This window comes from Apteryx rowi, unplaced genomic scaffold (assembly GCF_003343035.1).
Source record: "Apteryx rowi isolate R43461 unplaced genomic scaffold, aptRow1 scaffold_8, whole genome shotgun sequence".
In the NCBI taxonomy this organism is placed as follows: domain Eukaryota; kingdom Metazoa; phylum Chordata; class Aves; order Apterygiformes; family Apterygidae; genus Apteryx; species Apteryx rowi.
The window spans coordinates 1535641-1558436 of record NW_020451093.1 but is presented as its reverse complement, the minus strand read 5'-3'; the positions used below and the strand labels follow the sequence as shown (position 1 = coordinate 1558436).

The 22796-nt window shown below is 39.1% G+C and overlaps 1 protein-coding gene across 2 annotated transcripts in view; it reads left to right on the top strand.

Moving 5' to 3' along the window:
• Window positions 1-22796, top strand: part of NCKAP5 (NCK associated protein 5) — a 366198-nt gene that overhangs the window by 298312 nt on the left and 45090 nt on the right. For both annotated transcript variants that reach the window (XM_026089071.1, XM_026089070.1), the window contains exons 10-14: window positions 944-1048; window positions 4075-4266; window positions 4751-8604; window positions 9296-9473; window positions 13868-13946. In XM_026089071.1, coding sequence (XP_025944856.1) covers window positions 944-1048; window positions 4075-4266; window positions 4751-8604; window positions 9296-9473; window positions 13868-13946 — 4408 coding nt within the window. The remainder of the gene's footprint in view (window positions 1-943; window positions 1049-4074; window positions 4267-4750; window positions 8605-9295; window positions 9474-13867; window positions 13947-22796) is intronic.

The window sequence follows — 22796 nt, the reverse complement described above, 5'->3', positions numbered from 1 at the left end:
TTAGTGGTTACAAAACAATTACTAAATTGTCTGGAATAGACGTCCCTTTTCCTTTTTTGATGTCCTTTTTCACTGATTTCAGTGGGCTGTGAGTCAAATCCATAACATCTGTACCATGACATGTTGGTTCCATGACTGACAAGACGGCAGATACTTCTTCTTTTGAAGTCATCAGCCAAGGTGTTTACATAAATCATGGATTTTATTGAAACCGCAATTAAAACAACTCAGGCTTAATGCACACTGAAAGCCTTGATAATTAGTATACAGGTGAATATGAGGGAAATGGCACCGGTTTAGCCTTCCTCCCAAGCAAAAGTGAAATAAAGTACTGTGTATGTAATCAAACAACGTGTGAATATTAATGTGCAAAATCCTCTGAGTCCCTAGTTCCCTGATGCAATTATTTTCTATTCACATTAATTGTTTCTAACAGATGACATTAATGACTTTGAGTTAAAATGTGTGCAAGGGAGGCCTTCACCAGATCAATTCTGTTTAAAAATAGGGTCACTTTTACAATCATTCACTCAAGATGTAACAGCGCCTAAATAAAACAACATTAACAGGTTGATTGATTTATAAATGTTAATTTTGTAGTTCATTTTTTTGCTTTTTTTCCTGAAACCTGTCAAACACCAGGGATAATGGTGGGATTCGTGTTCATTTGTCATTGTTGCATGTGGAATAGTGATAAGTTGCAAAACAATGACTGGGAGAAAAAGTAGTTTGTTTTAGCTGCAGAATCATCTGTTCTTCATAGAGGAAGTCCTGGACAAAGTAAGYGTGAACAGCAACCTTTCAAATTAGAACAAATCCTCTTTTACCCCAGGGTCTTCATTTCCCTTGAAATTTAACCGCAGAGTTTGGAATTTTAAAAATGCTGATCTGTTGCATATTTGACAAACATTTATGCTTTGGTCATTCCCTTCTACCCCCCCAGAAACTCCATTCACGCATCTTAGATCTCTCATCTGGGGATTTGCTTTCAGAAGTAGAAAGAARCAGAAGCTTGGTGCAATCTCGAACTGCTGATGCTCAGATTCATGTGAGTTTTTGTGCTGTCCTTGTCTCCCTCATCGGGAACCTTCCCTTTTTTCCACTGAAGTGTGATGTCATGGGTGAGCCATAAAGCTGATCTTTGAATCGAAACACTGTTGAGGCAGATAACAATACTTCTTCTTCCTTCTGTTCTCTGAAATTCAATATTGTGTTCTCAGTTGATATAGTAAGCAGATAGTGTCACTCTGTGCAAAAAAGCATAAATCTTCGCAATGTCCCCAAGATACCTTCTTGGGTATTGATTACATCTCAGAATCTCTGAGAAATGGTCAAGGAGCTTTTTATTAAAGCCCATACACCGTATTATTCATCCTACTTTTATGATATATTATGTATGAACTTTTAAAAATTCATGGGCTCTGCATTTTTTTTTCAGATGGCGTTAGCTTTGTGCTTATTTGGCAAAACTTTAGCCAGTGTGGCTTTCATGTTTCATTGTCAAAGAGAAAAGTATCTTAAAAAACAAAAGTCACATAAAGATAGAGGGAAATAAAGAGAACAAGAACAGAACGTTGAACCTGTCTGTGCCTTTGATCTTGAAGTAAAGTATGTCAACAGAAATGTAATCTGCTTTGTAATACATATTTTAATGAAAAGGCATTGTTTCAAAGGTTCACAAAGATGCTAACGACCCTTTGCATAATACGTAATTTAGCCTTCAGGTTAGGTTTTTCTGAGTTTATAGTTTTGTCTCTATAATTGTTTGATTCTTTCAATTCTCTGTCATTTTAGTAACAATTACGTGTTTAAATTGCAATATTTCAGTCAATCTTTCTTTTGTACGCTGATTTCATTAAATGTAATGATTTAAAACTCATGATTACAAAAAATGCAAATTTCATAATGTCAGGTAATTAACCCATATGCAAGTTAAGTATATTTAATTGATGCCTCATAAACATACTATTTAAAGTTCTTTCTCAGAGAATAAAGGCAAATTGCAGGAGAAAATTCCAGTCCCTTTCTAATGATCTTAGTGCAATCTAGAAATTGGGTAGATACCCTATTTCAGAGTCTCTAACTACATGTTTTTTTATTTTAAACAGGTTTCTCATCTGCTTAAACAATAAAAATGATTACTGTAACATCCCGTTCTTTTGCTTTCCCTAGATATCTGCCTGTTTTTCCCATTGCTGCTCTAGGAGCAAAGGCAGCATTTCTCTTTCTTTTTTGTGCAAAGGAAAGGAATGTGAGCGAGGGGATGGAAAGGCCCACGGACTAGCTGGAGGTGATAGGAAGGGAAGGCAGTGCTTTACAGTACGCTGTGATCTCCTCTGTTCTCCTACAGGAGATTCTTACAGGAAAGCATTTTACAGACATTTTTCCCTTAAACACTGTGATGCCTGGGATGCAGCCTAGTGTAAGGTCTCCCATAGGAGCCAGGATGCCAGCAGCAGTGATTTGTATCAACAAAGCAAGAAAGTCTGTCTCTGAGCCAAAAACAGAGGCATCATCCTGCCTCTGATGCAGGAGCAGGTATTCCTCCCAGATCCGGAGGATTCCATGTCTATTGCTCCCGCATGGGTTTGACTTCCTGGGAGAACATGTACCGATAACTCCCAGAGGTGAAACTTGCTCTTGCTGCCTCTGAATGATGTTCCCATTCATAGGTTTTGCCTGTGACAGAGAAAAATGGTTTGCCCTGTAGTTAGGTTTGTCAAAACCAGAACATTATTATGTCAGCTGAGCAATGAACAGCTGTACTGATGAACTTCTCAGCAGGAAAAGTTCTGCTCCCTGCCATTTAACTGAGAAAAGGTTCAGCCCTAGTGCTAATAAATGGGAGGAAGTGGGCGAGAAAATGGAAGAAGTTAGCAGAAGTCCAGCAAACACATTTGTGTGTGAGAAGTGCCTACAAACTTAAGTATTTTTTCCCAAGATTTGCATGAAGAGGCTGTGTGTCTGCTGCATATACAGTTTTGGTAATTGTTTTGTGGATTCTATAACTCTAGATTTCTGTGCGTCTTCCTGAATATAAAGGTAAAATTTTCATCTAAGCAAAACTAATTCAGGCTGTAATACATACATACATACTAAATAAATAAATAAATATTCTTTGGGGTTGCAAGATTATTTTTTGCCTTAATGGAATTCAAAGCAAAGTTTTATAAAAATGCAGTCATGTCGCCCTGTCTGGCATTCCTGGTAATTAAAAAGATGTCTGATTCTGTAAGGAAACTAGAGAATAGCATAACAACAGAAGAGTGCAGGCGCTTAACATTAAAAAAAGCTCTAACGTTGTTAGGCACAAGAGTATCAGTTTGAAAACAAATTAAAGGCATCCTAGATACTCCTACAGAGGTTTAATATTTTACCTAAAGTGCTATCTGCTCTTCATTACTCTCTTCCTCAAAGCTGGCACTTAGTCACAGTCAGCTGAAATTGCATTTGGAGAGGGGCGATAACTACACAAGTACTAAAGGCAGCCATAAAGTGTCAATAAATTGCATAAGCAAGAGGCTTCAGCTGTCGGGGAGTGACACCAAGATGGATTGTCCTACGTCAGAGAGTTTCTTAGACAAAGCTTTGAACTAGATAGGAAACCAAAATTAGACTGTAACGGAGAGATTCCATTCTCAGTGGACATTCTGGTTGGGACACTAAATTAATTTACCTTGTCCAGTGTGTAGAGCCTCATCTGTTACATTGTAGGGCTATAATGCAGTTGTCAAGATGTACTTGTACTCTTAGAACTTTGTTTTCTGTATCTTACTGAAGCACGCTGCTTACGTACAAAGCATAATTCAAATAGACTCAAAATAATCTTTAGCAAAAGCAGAATACTGGTTCAAGAATAAAGAGAGAGACATGGAGGATTGCGGATTTTGTCCAAAACAGATGAAAAATTTAGCAATTTTTACTTTAGTTCTCTGTATTAGTTTCCCCAGATGCTAATGGCATAATATGAAGGTGCAAGTAGCTTACTTGCTGGTTTTTGCCCTGCTTAATCAGGGGGAAGAAAAATGATCGTTTTCCAGCCATGAGATATTTCTATTTCTTCTCATGTTTTAGGAATGCCAGCAGAATGTGAAATCCAGTATACCTGTCTTGAAATGCCAGAGTCAATTAAATATGACAGGTCCTAGCCGCCTGTATCCCCGGAGCAGCTGCAGTAGCAGTGAACTCTCCCTCTCAAGTGCTTGCAGTGAATATTCCAGTGGTTCCTCCTACACTTGGAATGATGGGAAAACATGCAGCAAAAGGGTAAATCTAATTAATTTGCTTCATTTATTAGCTGAAGTTCATCTGAAACAAGATTAATTGAATGCCTGACTGTTTTTGAAATATTTTTTTCTTCTCTCCTATATATTTAAAACATTCACTGAGTTCTCTCTCTGTCTTCCTTCCTCTCACTCTCTCCTTTTTATTTATTTATTTTTATTTTTTACAATTCCTTTATCACTCCAATTTGCTCACAGTTTCCTCAATTATTCTGACATTTCTTCTGTCTTTCACAATCCAAGTTGTTCTTCTCCTATTTATCTTAATCCTTCCATTCCTATTGTTGTTCTTGCAGGTTTTAGATGCGCTGCACCCTTCACACCACTATGAAATCCTTTATTAAGAAAGAACATTGCTATTAATAGCAATGGATGAAACATAATGCCCTATGCAACTCCTGAATCTATTTACTAAAATGGTAGTCAGCACTTTTGAGTAATATGYGAGTTTTATTTTGTCTTAACAGTCATCCATAACCTGGGATAAAAGAATAAGCATTGGTTCTTCACTCCCRAGCAACCTCTCAAGTCCTGCAGATGATCTACCTCCAACTCGTATCAAGGAAAACCACATCTTACAAGGGCTGAAGAAATTACAGAAACAAAAAATATTACTTGAGTCACCTTCAGCAATATCAAAATGGGGTTACAAAGATTGCATGAACTCCAATGAAGGAATATATTCCCCTGGGGTTAAATGTGGCAGCCATAAAGAACAGACTCATTGTAAGCCAATGGAAATAGGAAGTATTTGCATTGAACATAACAAAACTTTCTCTTATGATTCAGATTCACATGATGACATAGATGACGACTCTGCATCTTTACTGCTGCTGCAGGAAGTACCAAGCAAGGACTGCAGGATCTGCTGTAACAAATTAACTCACAGTGTTTCTGACAGTCTATTTGATTGGGACCCTAATAGGAAACATTTGCCTGAAAGAAGCTCATATTTTAATTCAAAAGAGAGACCTGAAAAATTGACAAGTTTTGTCAGTGGATTTCAGGCAGAACTAAAATCATGCAGTAGAGCAGAGTTGCCTGAGTTACAGTTAGATCAAAGCCTTGTTAATATAGGCTGGAAGGACCTTAATTTTCAGCTTTCAGATACTGATGATAATGAAGTCTTGGATGAATTACACATAGAAAGCAGTGATGAGAAAAGTCCATCAGATTTGTTAGCAACTCCTTTTCCTGAGAAATACACAAAGAAAGCTGATACGCTTGTAGTGAYGGAGAGTTCTCAGTTTTTATCTACTGACAAAGACAACAAACAGCTATCTGCTCACTCAGATATTAGGCCAAAGACATGTAATTTTGTTAAACAACAAAAGGTTATAAAGAAGACCTCTTCTGAAGAGTGCATTACTGTAATATTTGATGCTGAGGATGGTGAGCCTATTGAATTCAGCTCACATCAAACTGGAGTTGTCACTGTAACAAGAAATGAAATTTCAATCAACCAGCCACAAACTAGGTCCAGTGCAGAATATACTGAACTTATACCTCAGGGAATAGCTAATTTGCAGACAGGAACCAATGTTAGAAAGTACACTGCTTTAGAAAGACCTGAAGATGAAACTGAGAAAAGATCTCCTGAAGAAAACATAGGGAATAAAAATACAGTTGTCCCCATGACCTGCAGTGAATCTTCGCACTGTGGGAGAGCGGTATTGCAAAATGCTCCACGACAAAAACTAGTGAAGCCAGTGTATGATATATCATACAAGGCCAACCCCAGCTCCACTGTGCATGCAGGAATCAATCAAAAGCCAAACTTGACTAAAATACCCAGCAGAGGGAAGTTTTCTCCTCAAAAAACCACCATGACCGAGAGTGAGGAGACACCTGTAACTACATCAGTGGGCCCTGCAACCCTTGAAAAATCACCTGCTCTGCCACCTGTAAAGCTTTCAAGATTCAAGAAAACACAAAGTCCACCTTGTAATTTTGACTCAAAAGTCACCTTCCAGCTTCCAAAGCCCCCTGCCCACCCTCTGCCTGGCTCAAAGCTTCCAGATAGAAGCAAYGGGGTGAAAAATCCAAAGAGTCAGAGCCCAGGATCACCACTATTGCCTCAGCACCTTATAGAGCCCAGTGACTACGGAGAACCTCCCACCAGAGATACTCATTGCAATGCAGCAGCTGTAGACACCGGATCATCATCACCACCCCTTCCTCCAGGCAGGTCAACTTCACTGCTAATTAGGCCTAATTATGCTCATTCACCACCTGTATCTGTAAAGTTAGGAACAGCTAGTTCCAGTGAAAMAGCAAAAAATTTACTTAAATCATCACCGTTAAAAGGGACTGTGAACTCTGGCTTTCATAATCAATCTAGTCATGAAATGCAAGCAAAAAACRTATCTTCTGGGGCCAAAATTGAATTATCTTACCTTCAGGAAAATGCAGAAGCAATTATGCAAAATAAATGCATATCTCAGCAACCCCATAGCACATGCCAAGGACTTTCCAAAGTTCCCACAAAGCAAGTTTGCCCAAAAAACCCTAATCAGCTGGCTCTCTACAGGAATCGTGATTTTCCCAGCACAGGTTTTCAAACAGCCAGGTCTTTTTCTCTAGATTGTCCGTCATTGGAAACATCTTCTTCACCAGGCGCATATTCTAGCAAAAAAGATACTTCCAGTGACAGTGGGATAAATCAGCCACAAAAGATGCCAAACGTTCTCCCCGCATCCTCTCAGCGTCACACAGCGAGCACAAGCGAGCCTTTGCTATCTCAGGTAAACAATTCCCCGTTGTCAACACTGTTTCACGGTAGTGACACTGCAAACGCTACCCAAAACTCTAATGAGAAAGGGATGAGAACCCGTCGCCCTGTAGAACTGAAATTATTTGTCAAATCGCCCCAACTTCTCCGAAAGAGCTCTACTGTACCGGGGAAGCAGGAAAAAGACAATATAAATGCAGCTTCCAGAAGCAATGTGAGTCCAAGTAAGTACAAGCAGGATGAATCTAGATGTATAAGCGCCGGAGACACAATAGACGCTGAATTAAAAGACGCTAGGTCTGACACTGAAATAAAAGATAATTTTACTGTGGGACTTAGTATGGMTGCAGCATCACCTCATTCACATGAGAACTGCAGCTTGGTGGTGGACAGAGTAGATGGATTAGAAAACAAATTAGTTAAGAGATCTGTTTCTTCTAGCAACAAGTCACACTTGAAACCAGCTCTGGGCATGAATGGAGCGAAAGCACGTAGCCAGAGTTTTAGCGTTCATATAGGGGAAAAGCCATCTGCCCTTGTGACAGAAGGTCTTGGGAAAGTACGGACTCAGATTATTACAAACACCTCTGAAAGAGGAAATTCTCTAACAAGGCAGAACTCAACCATGGAAGGACTTCAAATCAGGGCTGTTCCCGACWCAGCGGCAACAGCAGAGACTCTTTCAGCTGTTCCAAAAGCCGCAGAAAATTCTTATTCTAGACAAAGTTCTCTGGGAAATACGAGTAATTGCAGCAGCCAGCATGGAAGCCCAAGCAAGCTGCCGTTCAGATCACCTCCAAGACTAGACTTGTTTCACAGCRTTTCAAAATGCGACGGAAACAAACCACTTCCTCGGAAAGATGCATGCGGTCTATCTGTCCCAGGTGAGAAAAGCAGTGAAAATTTCAAACATGAACCTCTAAATAAAAAAAGTGTTCTCCAAACAGAGCTGGAATTCGAGGCATCAGCTGCTGTTTCCTCTGAGCAAATTTCGTCCTTTCAGAACATGGATGTGATACAGTGTCCTCAGAAACTTGAAGCAATGAAGTCGCAAAGACAGCAAATGTCCTTACAGTTAGCAGAAGCCTCTGAGAAGGTTACTGGTGTTTTGAGTTCACCTGCTCTACAACCTACAATAGAAGAGAAAGTCATGTTATGCATCCAAGAAAACGTGCAAAAGAGTCAGGGACAAAGCAAATCTCCCACTGCAGAGACTAAGCAAAAGACTGGGCCCTCTCTAGCGAGCTGGTTCGGCTTTCGGAAGAGTAAGCTGCCAGCACTGAGTAGCAGGAAAACTGACGTTCCTAAAACAAAGGTAGAAAAAAAAGAAGCAAAAGTCTCTGGGTTTGGAATTAAGCAGGCAAGATTGGAGAAAAAAAAGGAAAAAAAGAAAACCGAACAACACTGTGAAATGGAAAATGAAGTTAACAGGAAAGCCGACAACAGTGACAGTCTAGACGATGTTTTGAAGAGTAGAAATGCGAAAGCTTCACAAGACATTCCTGGCCAACCTGGGTGTGAACAAGCCAAGGGTTCCGCCACAGCTACGTACTCCCCAAAAGACAGTTTTATGAAAGAGCTTTTAAACAGGTAAAACTCTGGGAGGCAATTTGGGATGTGGCGTTGTGCATGGTAGCTTTATTGGCATCCTCAGATGCTAAGTTCCATGCATATTGCTTTTAGACTAAGACTGCCTGGTAGCAAACACTTTGTACTCTATCAGGACTTTAAAGGAAAAAACATTAAGAATGCGATGATAGTTTTGTTCATGTTACTTTGTTAGCCAAACCAATGATCTTTGAAATTAAAGAATGGCAAGTTACGTCCAAGTTGATAGAAATTCAAATGATTTCAGAAATCAAGAATCTAGGCAGATGGTGTGAAAAAAATAGAGGATAATTAGGTACATGTTTTAATGTATTCCATTTTCATTTATTATAACCAGCAAACATATTTGGTAACTAGTCGAAATTAATTACATTTACAGCTACCATAACCTCAGGTCACAGAAAAACTTAACAATTACTGTACAGTGTTTTCATGTTTGCCCCGCGGCAGTCCCAAATATAAAATAAATCATTACATGTGAAAGAGTAAATTGATAAACTGCCTGAAATTGCAAGTGACAGATTTGATCAAGGCTAGTTAGAAACATTTATCACTCAAAGGTCTAGAGACAGAAAGATACAGAGAGGTTACTTTAAACATTAAAGGAATGGGAAAGTGGAGTGATTGAAGAAGGGCAATGTAATTTATCAGAGGAATCACTCTCTACCTGCAGAGTTGATAAGAAAGCAGCTCAGCAGACAGAAAGTGGATCAAATAATGTTTCCTACAGGAGTGTGTCGAAGGGCAGCTCCCAGGGCTCCTCTCTTCACGACAACTCTATCAGCTCTCAAGGAAACCACAAGAAAAACAGCAAAACAAAAGCTGATATGGAAATGCAGAATCAGACCCTGGTAAGTGCTTTAGTACATGAAAACAATATTACCTTCTTTTTACCTTCTGGAAGTGTTCTTTATTGCCGGTACAGGCAAGCAGGATAGTAACTGTTTATATATGATAGAAAGATTTTGTGTAGCTAGCGAACGATGAATTAGTACAGAGGTTGGCAGCTCCACTGTAGGCCRGATTATACAGCTAGTCGTGAAGATCCTGCCGCTTCTGCTGGCAGTTCAATTCCGGGGGAAATATATGCACAATGATGCCATAATCATACTGCCGTACAGTGAAATAATAGGACCATTTTCTGTTTTTCCCTTTTTTCCCCTTTCCCTGRAAATTGCATGCCACCATTGAACATTCCTCTGAGCATTACTGAAATCATTAAACCTAAGAAATGCAGTGCTGGTGGGGAAAAGGCAAAGTATTTGACCACATTTGGGGATATTTGTCACCAAAGAGGGAAGCTTTCAAAGGCAAAAGCATACATTGGTCCCTGGCTCTCTCTGTACCCCGGAAAATCTCCCTGTTAATGCCTTGTAGTTAGTTTTAAGCTTCAATATGGTACTGACTACACCTGATCCTTTAATTTACCTAGCAAGTAGGAATGTTGCAATTCAGAARAAAAATAGGTTTTTTGGTTAGCTGCTGGAGTCTGGTTCTTCAAGGGTTATGTGGGTGGTTAACTTTTGTGCTTTTTGAAAAATGTACACACGGAGTCTCGGACTGTAACCTAAAGTCACACTGAACAGTGCCCTTCCTTGTGAAGYGTTTAATAATTAACCTTAGAATTTAGGGAGCAATTTCTTGCCTAGCAGAGGGCCCTTCCGATGATGTTTTAAAGTTCAAGCACCAGGAGAACAAAGATGCTTTAACTTGATCTTTTGTGATTCAACTTCATCAACATTCTTTCCTCGTTCCCGATGGTGGTCTTGACCAGGTTATTATGATTMTTGTTAACAATAATCATAATTTTCACAAAATAATTTGAAAACTTGTGCCAAATTTATATACGGAACATTAACTTGAGGCTATTACTTTTGTTGTTCTGTTAAAAGTGAGTCACTGAAGTACTGCCCATGCAACAATTTCACTTGAGAGAATTTGAAATATAAAGTAAATATTTGTTTTGGAGGTGTTTCAAGGGTCAAACATCTTTCAAAAGGCTTCATAGTGGGAGTTCCAAAAACTAGTAGCTTAGTATTGATGTTTAGGCTGCTTAAAGTTACAATATCATACACGATTGCAATTTCAGGCAAATGTTTTTTCTTACTTTCATACAAATAATATCTTTACTAAGAACATCCACAAGGTCGTTTTTGCAAAACTTACAGGGAACATATGCAGGATGAATGCGTTGGAAAACTTTTCCTTCTGACTCCTGTGGTATCATCTCTTCTTTGAAAATGTAGATGTCCCCTGCATTATAAAACCACAAATTATAAGCATATCTGAAGCTGTCCTTGTAGTGTCACTGAAAGGAAAGAGAGAGAATGAAAGTCTGGAAATGTGCAATATGCAGGAAATTCAATCCAACTGATCTAGAACTCTGATAGCAAAGCACAGCCCCTTATCAGAGCCACTCAGTTTAACTATGCCCCATTTAATATGGTCCTGACAGCTTAGGGTATATCTTTGCTGTACAGAAGTACAAAAAACTCTTCCCGTTGCTCCTACAATTTCTTTTTAACTTATTATTTTCTAATGCTGCAGTAATTTGCTGTGCTTTCTGTCTGTCATTTTGCAAAGTCTTTCTATTTGCAACAATAATAGTCGTTTAGGACTTTAAGTACATCTTCAAGAAACATACTTCGTTTTATCAGGGAAGTACAAAGATTGTCCTTAATGTACATAAATAATGTGTGAATGCTAATTATTCTGTTTAGCTTTTAGGGACAAGTTAGTCACAGGGAAAAGGCATTACCTATCCTATACCAATGCAATTTTTTGTTAAGCTGAAAGTCGAAGTATTTCCTATATTGTTTTTTAAGATTGAATTACATTATATGCATTGTCTTTGTGAGTTTCATATTATGTTCTTGTTGCATTTAATTCCTAAAAGAAACGTCTAGTGCCAAAAGGCTGAGGACATGTAGAACAAAGAGAATACAAGCATGCGCTTACAGTTCTTAAGGCTAATTTATGAAAGAGATATACTGTTAAGATTCCATGACATGTAAGATTTCGTCTTGTCCTCCGAAGTTGTACAAGAAGAACAATGGAAAGTCTTTAAATTCAAAGTTCATGCATCTTATTACTATCATTTTCAGTTAGTCTTTGTGTCTGCTTACTTTGAAGCAGATTGCAAAGGATCGGGAGATATCTGTGACTGAAAACAGTAGCATGTGGTATCATGGCCCATTGTGCTTTTTTTTYCCCTTGTAAAAAGACAAAATGAATGCTTTTGGAGAAAACAGCATAAATCTTTTGAAAAGCCCTGAACTAAGAGGATTCCTTTTCTTCTGTGAACAACGTAAAAGCATTCAGTGATAAGGGTCAGTGTGGAAACCAGTGTATTTCAAAACTGTGTGTCATATATATACTGGTTGTTTAAATCCTGGCTGTAACATTTTTAACATTAATTTTCTAGAAGGTTTTTTCGTTAAATGTTTAATGTTTGACAGTTAGATCTCTTCTCTTGTGATGTACCAGGTAAAGACTTGGAGCACTATTATGCCATAACATATGCACCAATTACCTCTCATTTTTGTTCACGCAAAGAGCATTATTGCTTGACTGCTACTGAATTTATGGAAAAAGCAATGTTCCACCAATGGCGGCCTTGTGCATTCACCTTCAAAGGGATATGCTTCCCRTTAGTGTTCATCAAAAAAGCACTTTGCTCTAAAGGCCAGCCAGCAGAAATACATAATCCTTTAGCCCACACCAAGGATATTCCACATTCTCCAGTACTTTTTCATGTCCTTGGCTGGAGCTTAAGGTGAGACGCAATCATTTTTGTGCTGCACTGCTTCATTTCATCTTTGTGATTTTATTACAACCCAGTGTAATTTAGAAAAGCCATGGGCTTTTACTTTGCGAAGTGGAAGAGTGRCACCAAAATCAAGACGCCAGGAGTTTTGTATAGCCCTCTCTGTCTGCAGTCTGTGTGTTTGGGGAATACCCGGAAATCTATCCTAATRTTGTGAAATGCCACATCGGTAGCAAGGCACAGACCGCCATGCAGTCTGCAAATGTGAAAAATTGTTTTACCCATAATTTGATGCCAAATGATCACATATTCTCCTCTTCATTTTCCATAGCCTGAAGAGCCTCATTTCAGAAGAAAAAGATGTAATCAAATCTCTGGGATTAAGAGATTTTAAATGACCTTTTTTAAATATGGAGAGCATATCTTTCATGTCTTACTGAGGCTAGTCACAAGAGGTCAACAGGACTACTTGTGTAAGCTAGACAAGCAGAATATCTACTATGATCAAAGATATTAAAGTCATGCAAATGATGATAAATCCTTCTGTTTTATATTGCAAAATGTATTTAATGTTAATTTGAATATAAACAAAATCAACCAGTTGCTGTAAGTGGTTTAAAACAGCAGAGAGTGATTAACAAATAATTTAAGAGATCTGAGAGATTGAAAGTAATGTTTCCTGCGGGGATGGCTTTCTTACTCTCAGGACCCTGAAAGTATCTTCATTCCTCTTGGATTTATATATATTGACTAGGCACAAAAACACGTCCCTGTGTTTGAATTGTGGCCACCGATGGTATATAATGGAAGGGGGGGTTCACTGTATGTTAGGAAGATGCTCACTTTACCTATGCACTTTGAAAAATAGGAATGAAGAACAAAGCAAAAAAATGCATTCATCTGAAAAACAGAAGATCTAGGGGGGGTTAAAGTAACATGCTGGAAACAGATGTAAAGAGCTTGAAATAAGGGCTCTTAGCGTGCACTGCATTCTTAAATTAAGCTTTGCTTTCTGTTTAGCTAATAAAATGATTTTTAATAGGGGTGGAAACAGAGATACTGAAGTTAAATGATTGCAAACTGAATTGAAAAGATCCTGCATCACATATTAAGTTCACCTTTTTTTGGCACAGAATGTGAAACATGATATTTCTGGAGAGAAACAAATGCGAGGTCATGAGACCTGTGTGTTATTCCTTTTTCTTATTTAAAAACAAAATGTAGGAGAAGACTTTTCCTCTTCAGGAATTGTGTCTTCCAAGGAAGTTTTTTTGACTGCCGCATATTGTGACTTTTAATGAAGTTAAAGTTATTATCCTCAGATGTCATTCATAGGATGAGACAGGCTGTACCCATCCACTCTTAGTAGCTCTGTAATGATACCATGGTTTGTTTCTGAAAAGATATTCTCTAGTTCTGATGAAACGACATAAACAGAGTCTCAGATGTTCTTCACTTTTGTTGTTGTATTATGTACAGGCTAAAGTAGTCGCAGAAAACCTGCAAGAAGAAGAGGAGGACACCATGGCAAGGACTACATGTCAGAGTCATGTGATAGGTACAAAATTATATTTTACACTGGATTTTATTGCTGTCTCAGTTCTTGGAAAAAAAACATGTTTAATCCTCATTACGTTATTTGTTTTCTCACCTAATGTCTTTTAGCATTCATTTAGCGCTGTTCAGGGACAGCCAGATTTCACAGCTATATAAAAGATGAGTACCTACTGTTTCTATCATGGAGCAAAGTGATACTTGATAGCAGGACTTTGGAAGCTGGCTGCGAAAGATGGTCTCAGTCTCCAGAGCTCGTGGGTTGCATATGGTGCCCTGACTCTAGGGTGGCTGTGCATGATGCTTTCAGTGAGAGCAATACTGGTATTCTGTAACGCTGCCGTCTGGCCTCGAATTAGCTCTGTCTGCAGCCAAATGGCAGGGTAAAATTCTGAACAGCAGAATAATTACTGTGGCAATCTAGCCCGGAATGAGTAGCAAACCAGGTGGCTATTCAGAAGAGAGGTAGACCTTACAGGCATTACTGCAAATAAATAAAGCTGCCTTTGCCATATGCTTTTTGGAAGGGCAGCACGGTCAGTCCTGCTTCTTGATTGGCATGTACTGATTTTTAACCACAGGTAAGCTTTCAGTACTTGCTAAAATATCTAATAGGCAATGGAGGCCAAAGCAGAAGTCTGTCAGCCTAGCAAGTATTGTGTTGAAACACACTTCTCTTTGGGGTAGGAATATGTTGGCAGTGCTTTATGGCTCGCACATCCTTTCCAGTCCCAAATTCCACCAAATAAACTCTGGCTGTCGTCCTTGCAGCTCTGCTGGAATAAGCAAAAGGTATTCCTAAACTCTCCCCTCTGTAGCACCCTAGCCATAATTTGGCTCCACTGCAGTAACTAAACAACAAGAACTTTCAATATTGCAGTGCAAGGCTGTAAAAAAGGGTATTCTGTGACTGGGTAGGCGCTAGAAAAATGAAATGCTGGCTCCTCACTCGGCATAAAGGCTTGACTTTGCGTTATTAGAAATTGCCCCCTCTCCCTCCTCCCGCAAAAAAAGAAACAACTCACTTAACACTGTTTAAGGTGATTTTTCCTCAGCCTGAAAGAATTACTTTCCTTTCCCTGCCTCCCCTCTCCCTCCCCAGATTCTGAAAACTTTTACTTTGAGTTGATGTGAAATGTTTGCGTTTAATTTTTCAATCCTGCTACTGAACCAGAAAAAACAGCTATTTACAGAGCCTTGTCCTGAAAAGACTCCAGTGCTTCCTTGGTGTTCCTCGGTGTAATTGATGCTCATGGCTGAAATCTRATCACTATATATTTTGATATATTACTTTGTCAGTGGGTCCTGTAATATGCTGTGCTGCCGGGTTTTGAGGGCGTTAATCTTTTAGTCCTCCCACGTGCACCGAATCTGAGTCCCAGGCAGGACACAGTGGCATTGGAGCAGGGTGGCTGGCATTCCCCAGAGTCGAACTTCGATTATGCCCTGGGTTCACGATTATGCCTCAGTTAGCTGGGTGAGCTCCTCAGCATGGATCCAGCCCTYCTGTGCACCAAAATCCCTTTCCGCAAAGAAAAGACCCTTTTGTTCCCCATTTTGCAGTGCTGGTGGATACGAATAGAGTGACCGGTAGGTCTGTGGGCCAGGTCGATATAAGTCCACAGTATGCAGCACCGCAGAGAAGCCAGGCAGTGCTGCCCTTGGGAAGCTCCCGTAACTCTTACAAGGACCTTTGCATCACCTGAGTTATGCCAGGATGTAAAAATTACAAAAGCAGCTTCTTTTCCCTAGACAATATCATCTCTTAAAGGCTCAACCTAGGATCCCAGCTATCCCTGTTCTGCCTTATTAGAATTAACTAACGGATTTTGCTGTGCAGATCTGTTGTTTAGTGCCGGGAAACTCTCTGATGATGGGAGACATTATGTACTATAGGTAGTGTTGGCACAATAAAATAATAGACGTCTAAAGAAATTTGTTAGCGTTAGCACACTGATTCCTAATGCATAGTGTGCCAGCCATTGCTTACGTCAGCAGGACGCGCACAAGTCCGGGAAATGAGAAGCATGGTTCGAAGTGCACTTCCCGAATACTCCTAAATCAGTATCTCRCTGTGTTTTATATGTCAGGCTATGTTTTTTCTTACATTTGTATTTTTGCTGCTGCATCTCAGCCTTTTTTTTTGTGGCCAGCTTTACTAGGTCTGGTTTGGATTTGCCTCCCAACTTCCTTTTTAGAGGTTCTGGGATTTTTGTTACAAAGATTTTCACAGGGAAATACTGATTTATTTTTTTTTTCAAAACAGAAACTCTGTGCAGCTTTGAGAAACTTTAATTTGGAAAGTTTCCCACATCAGCTTGCGATTTTTAGTCAAAGCCATGCACAAGGAGGACCTTGTGAAGCTTGCAAAGAGTCTGTCGGTAAGGCGCATTCACTGAGATGTAAGAGCCAAATTCAGCTTTTGTCGTTAYGAGCTCCTAAGCGGCTGGTTGTCAGAAGCAGGAAGGGAATAGTAGAGGAAGGATGACTCTGCAAATGCTGTTGCTTCACTGCTGTCAAACACATGATAGGGAGACGAGTCCTGAGGCTGATGAAGGAGGGCAGTTGCTACGTCCTCTGATCAGGTCATTTCTGGCGTGGGCTTCTGGTCCGTTGGTTTCATGGAACTGTTTCCCAGTGTTGAGGGTTCTTRCAGAAGAGGAGCATCTCTGAAATCTTGGAAGTTTCACGGGGCAGCATATCCGTTTCTTACACATCTGCATTCTTCATCATCATAACAGTCATTTCAAAAAAACAAAGCTCATTATGGTTTYGCACCTGTACTTCCAAGAGCTTATTCTACTGTTTTTGTTCTAAAATGTTAACGATAGTGTGACTGCGTAGAAGATGTAGAAAAGCTATGATTAAGCAGGGAAATTTTTCTGTACTGTGGTAAAGAATGTATAGAAAAAAACAATTGTTGGTGTAGTTGTCAGTGTAAAATACCTAAATTGATGTCAGTTCTGCCCAGTTAGCTGATAAACATGACACTTAATACTGAACAGCCTTCAGAGTCGGTACCATGTACGACAATGCTGGTTCATCACTTTCTAATGATGAGATGATACTCCTGGGTCTGTTAAACAAAAAACATKTGTAAACTGCCGGTTGCTAGTTTTTTAATTTATTGTCATTTGGTGATCTAAACAAATTTAACTATTTTGCTGACTCTTTGGATTTGCTAAATTGAAAGATTACAGAATACGCAGTAATACAAAATTTCCCTTCTCCTGTACCTGTATCTCAGGAACACGTGATCATTTACATATTAAGCACTTACTGCTATTTTGGGCTTCAGCACATATATGATACATTTTTAAACTTTTTTTTAAGAAAAATAAAATATACCCTGAATGTTTTTGCTGCACTGTCGGTGGGGATGCCAGATCAGGCCCTGGCAAAACAGATGCATGTCAGAGCAGTCATGAAGCACCATGTCTTCCTGCAGAAGGTAATGTAAAAGGACCTGGCTGCAGCATCCCCAGTTGCAATGCTAACTTGATAGTGCTGGCAGGCTGAATTGCTGGGAGCTAATCTGAGTGGCCGTGGCCGTGTCCTACCATCATCTTCTGGTGATTTTTGAAGCCTTTTGAAAGGGATAGCAGAGATGATACAAATGTCAGTAAAAATAGGATGTGAAACCCACACCACAGACAGTGTGTCAAGCTCCTAACGATATTATTCCCATGTAAACATTAAAAAGCGTACATTTCAAAAAGGGAAGTGTTTCATTCTCCCCAACACAGTAGAATTGTCAGTGTTTGCATTGTCTCGAGTTTCCCCATTGTCACAATGGACAAAAAAATTATAAGACAGTTACAAATGACACCTTTTCRTAAACAACTTAATATTTGGACACGTACTGTTTTGAATGAGCAGCCACTCCTGGAAAAGTGTGATTATATTAATTATAACATATTAACAGGTTTCATTGATAAATAGCCTAAAGGGAAAAGCCAAAAATCCATGGCACAAGCAAACAAATGCTAATACTATAGAAGTCATTCCTGCAAACAACTTCACATAAGAATACTAAGATCTACAGTAACAGTTGTACCAAAGACACGAGTTTCCCTGATTATAATATTCATCTGTTATGGCTAAAATACAGGCAACATCAAGGAGCAAAAGTATTTTCAGCTAGACAGGTCCCTGCACAAATAAAAGGATTCTTGTCATTTTATACATTTATAATGAAAGGGAAAGTTAGTAGTAATTAATCATATCATTCTTCACTGTTCTTATAAACCAATGCTGAGACATCAGAGGCTGAAGAAGAAAAGACTGAGTCTGACTCTTTTTCAATCACCAACACTTCTGTGATTTACCAAGCCCCTGTTCGAAAGCTGTATGATAACCATTTCTTTGGTTTCCTTTTCTCCTTGTTTCCCCAAAAAGGTGATGCTAGAGGTGTAAATCAACACTGAAAATGCATTTTGCTAATGATTTACTCAAGCCTCATAAAACACACAGTCTCAGCACATCTCCAGCCTGAATAGGCTGATGAGAGGTTTCTGGGAAGGTTTCGAGTCTACTCTTGAATTTATACTCAGGTTTCAACATCAAGGAAAAGGATTTTTGTCCCAGATATTTCTGTGTGTAAATATCTTTATTCACATACAGGATTTCCAATGGTCATTCTATCCTCAGCAATTCCTAAATGATTCAAACAAGCACCTCTAGCCAAAAGCACTGAAGTTCAAGGAATACATGAAAGCATAGACAGTTCATCTAAAAGAATTCTGTCATTGAACTAGTAATTTCTTTGCTTTCAAATGTTATCTTTAATATGTCACTGATTGAACTAAAGGGCCAATTTCATTCTTTAATAAAATCATGCTGAGCTTTAACATCAGGGAGAGCACTGCAGGTAGGTTTTGTCCTCTGGGTACTCAGAATTGCATTACTGGTAAAAATGAATTWAAAAAAAATCTAGCTTGCTTTAGCACTGAGAGTACTATAWAGAGCAAATCTTCATAATGCAAGAATTGGCAGTAGCAGTCCAGAATATTTCTGAGTGTTATTGGTATTAACTGGTCCACTGGAAGCACAAGATACTACCTGCTGTAGTTGTATGGGGAGTTAATTCCCTGAGGCAAGCAGGGTTGGTAGAAGGATTCACAGTTCTTGGAAAGGAATTAACTGTGGCACTGACTCATATTGTTTGTGTTGAGTATTTCAGATGAAATTCAGAGCCAGGTGAAAATTATGAGGATAAATGTAGTCAGAATTTTTGAAACTTTTGAAGAMAGACTTGAGTCTAATTTTCGTCAAGTTTTGGCCAGAGGTTCAGGTCAGTTGCTCGAAATTGATTCGTCCAGCATTAAATGGGAACCTGGTAGATACTGGTATTTCTATAATGAGGAGGAAAAGCCTGCAGATACTTAAAAGGGTTTTGAGAAGTCTCAAAGTAGATGGAGGGTTGATCATCCACACTATCAAAGCAACATTAAAAGCTTAGCTGCTTTGTGCTGAACAAAAATACACACTGAGGTCAAGGGGTTCTTTTGTAGTTTTGTAGTGAGCCCAGTGCTCAATTCCATTAAAGTTCTAATAATCATCCACCTTATAGCAGGCTGTATCATCATTTTTTTCTGCTTTCCAAGAACAACCTTGCAGAAGGCTTTTGCAGTTTAATATAAAGGCAGTGGGGTCAGAAGAAGGAAGGTCTGTCTTTCAAGCAACTTTTTGTAGGTTTCTCTTCTTTAGAGAACTTTGGTTTGAATTCTGTGGATTCTTAGTGTTCCAGAGAGGAAGTGGTCTTGGTATGGTRTGTGTTGCACTGTGTGTTAGAGTCAACCCCTTGCACCTTTCTATGCAGGAAAGAAGACAAGCAGTCAAGCTACATTTTCAGTAGCAAACAGGAATGTCCTTGACATCAAGTTTTATAGATAAGTTGCTTGCAACTTGATAGCAATTTTGCAGGTATACTGATAGCAAATGTATGACATGTAAAATGCTGTAGATGTAAGTGGGTTTGACTTAAAATGAAATGTCAGCATTATAATTATTTGTATTGAGGTATCAAAATACTAAAGATGATAGCCTTATCTGTGTATTCTGATACTGTTTTATTCGGCACCCAGTAGCTTTACTATAAAACTATATATATGATAATAAAAAAACACTTATAAGCAGATTTTTTGATGAGGAGAAGAACCTACACTCTTTGTAGTACCCCAACTAAATTTATTTGTCTCTGACTCCTTTTGTCCTTATGGTTCTTCCGTATGGTTTTCCCACAGATATCCATATTTATTGCCAAAGCCTTCTACTGTTACAACCCTAGTTCCATTATGCAGGAATTAGGTCCAGGACCAATTGGTATACCTACCTTTCTCTTGCCTTTTGAGGAAGAGGCAACATGCTGTAGGGCATGGTTTGAGTATATGCATGTGCTATTAAACTGAATTGAACTCACCATCAACCTCAGAGTTACAGGGGAAGTGAAGGACACGGACAGACCAGAAGTGATTTAGCAATCATCTTTGTGCAAGGGTTGCATCTAGCAGCCTTAATTTTCACTGTGGGACAGAGGCGCTAGACAAAATGACTGCRGTGACTTCCAGCACTCTTTTCTCACCTTTTGCCTCATGGTTATTGACCAGCATCATTTAAAACTGGTGGTCACTCTAATCTTTACTGAATGTGTGGTGTCCCAGCACTGCTGATCAGGATTATGTGACTCCCCTAAATCTAGACCATGATATAGAGCCTGCCTTTTTGCTTCCATACTGATACCATTTCTAATCCAAGGATCTTTGCTTCAATGTCGTCTGTCTTTTTTCTCTTGGATAGGCTTAATTTCTTTCTGAAAGCTAGATCTGAAGTACACAGGAGCTGGAAAAGTATATTTCAAATGTTATTTTAGAATGTACCATTTAATACACATACTCTTACTGCTTAGTTAAATGACTTATCCAAAAGCCTATTCCAAAGTTGGTTGAAAACAGCAGCAGTTTATCTGCTTGTTTAATAAGCTTGCATCAGGCTTCCAATAAGAGAACAAATACCGGTCACCCCCCTCTCCCAAACAGAAGACTTAGTTTCATTCACCATTTTGTAACTACCAAAACTATTTGTTTTTTTACTGGAGGACTAAGTAAATAATTACTTGATTTGGGTTTTCTCATTCTCAGGGAATGGAAATAGATGTGAAGGAAGCAAGTCTGATTAATATGGTAAATACATTGTCTGACATGCGTCATCCTAAAACATGTCCATTAAACCTGACATATTTGAGCAAACACTTTTACATTAAAGAACCCTGAAAACCTGGAGGCAGATTAGGTGAGGTCTGTAATGAATTACTGAGATAAATGTAACAGAATAAGTGACAGAGGAAAGATGGTGAACAAATTGATCTGCATTACAGTCTGTGCATTCAGTAAGGAGAGGTGATCCACGTCACTGTGGAGAGGCGAAAGGGTAATCCAGAAGTTGCTTAAATGTCAGGCAAATCCTTGGGTGCCTCTAATGCATTTAATGAAGAGCAATATTCAACTGATAAGATGTCTTTTGACTGCTAAAGAAATCCTTGCTTGTCATGAAATCTCAATGCCTGAGAAAACAACTTATCACTGTCAGTGTTAATTCCTTTCATCAGGCTATTGATAGAAGTGGAGAAGAACCATTTAGTAATCATCTTATCACTGATATAACAGTTGATTCTTTCATTTACACATGAYGAGATAAGGAAAAATGTTTGTTTTATCTTCCCCGTCATCACCCAATAAAGCTATGCAATACCTAGAGGTGTGAGGTTGCTGTCTGTAAAAACAGTYAGCCAAAACCAGTTAGCACCGAATAGGTTTCCAACCTGAGTCTTTTGCTAACTGGCATCTGCATGCTGGAAAATGTTATRTTTTGATACAAATTGCAATAAGGTATCAGATTTTTTACGAATCCCTTATGTATAAGCAATGGTACAAGTACAGGTGTATTTATTTGTATGCCTGCAACAAAGGTATTTTCTAAAGCTCTGGGTGCATGTGGAGGCAGAGTTAGGTCTTAAATCTGTAGGTAATGACTGGGTTGCTTTAGGAAGTGTGCTTCCTGGGCTGCAATTTCGAAATGGGGCTTCAGCCTAGCAAGCAGCTTAATGACTTGCTCACTCTATGTCTAACCAGCTTGGATRTAAACCCAAAGGACTAGGTTCCCAATTGCTAAAACAATGATGATTTAATAAATATTAAAAATAAGCTGCTTGCCTYTAGCAATGTTAGGGTCCAAATTTGGTGTTGTTCGTCAGAAAAAAAGCCTCAACTTCCAGTGCTATAAGTGGATTGGAAGATACAGGAGAGGCTCTCACAACCTCCTCATCCATCGCGGTCTCACTGTGCTCGGGGTGGGTCCTACAGACGTTGGGCAACTGGACAGAGCCAGACTGGGTAAAAAACAGCTGGATTTGTACTTTCACTCACTAATACACCCCAAATGTCTCCATCAATGCCTCTAGCTTGTGGTGCATCCAGGACAYGGGACACTGGCCGTGCACTCAGAAGAGGCACCGCTGTGCTGCCATATGCAAGTGAGCTATATACRTGTGTTAACTACATGTCCAGCCATGCCTCTAAACAGAAATCATAAATATTGAGCAACAGTACCTCCATTAGCATTATACTTTTCCCCTTCCTTCCCTCRTCTGCTTCAGTGCAGAGCTGGTTATTTTATTCCCCAGGTTCAAAGTTTATGGCACTTCATGCCCTCATCTAATCTGCCCAAAGCTTTTACACTTTAATGCAATTATCAAGCACTGTTTTTCCCCCTTTCTTTTGTGCTTCAGAAGTCTTCTTCTCCTTCTACATCACTGAAATTGAAATGACTGGTGTCTGTGGGTTTACTTACTGTTCTG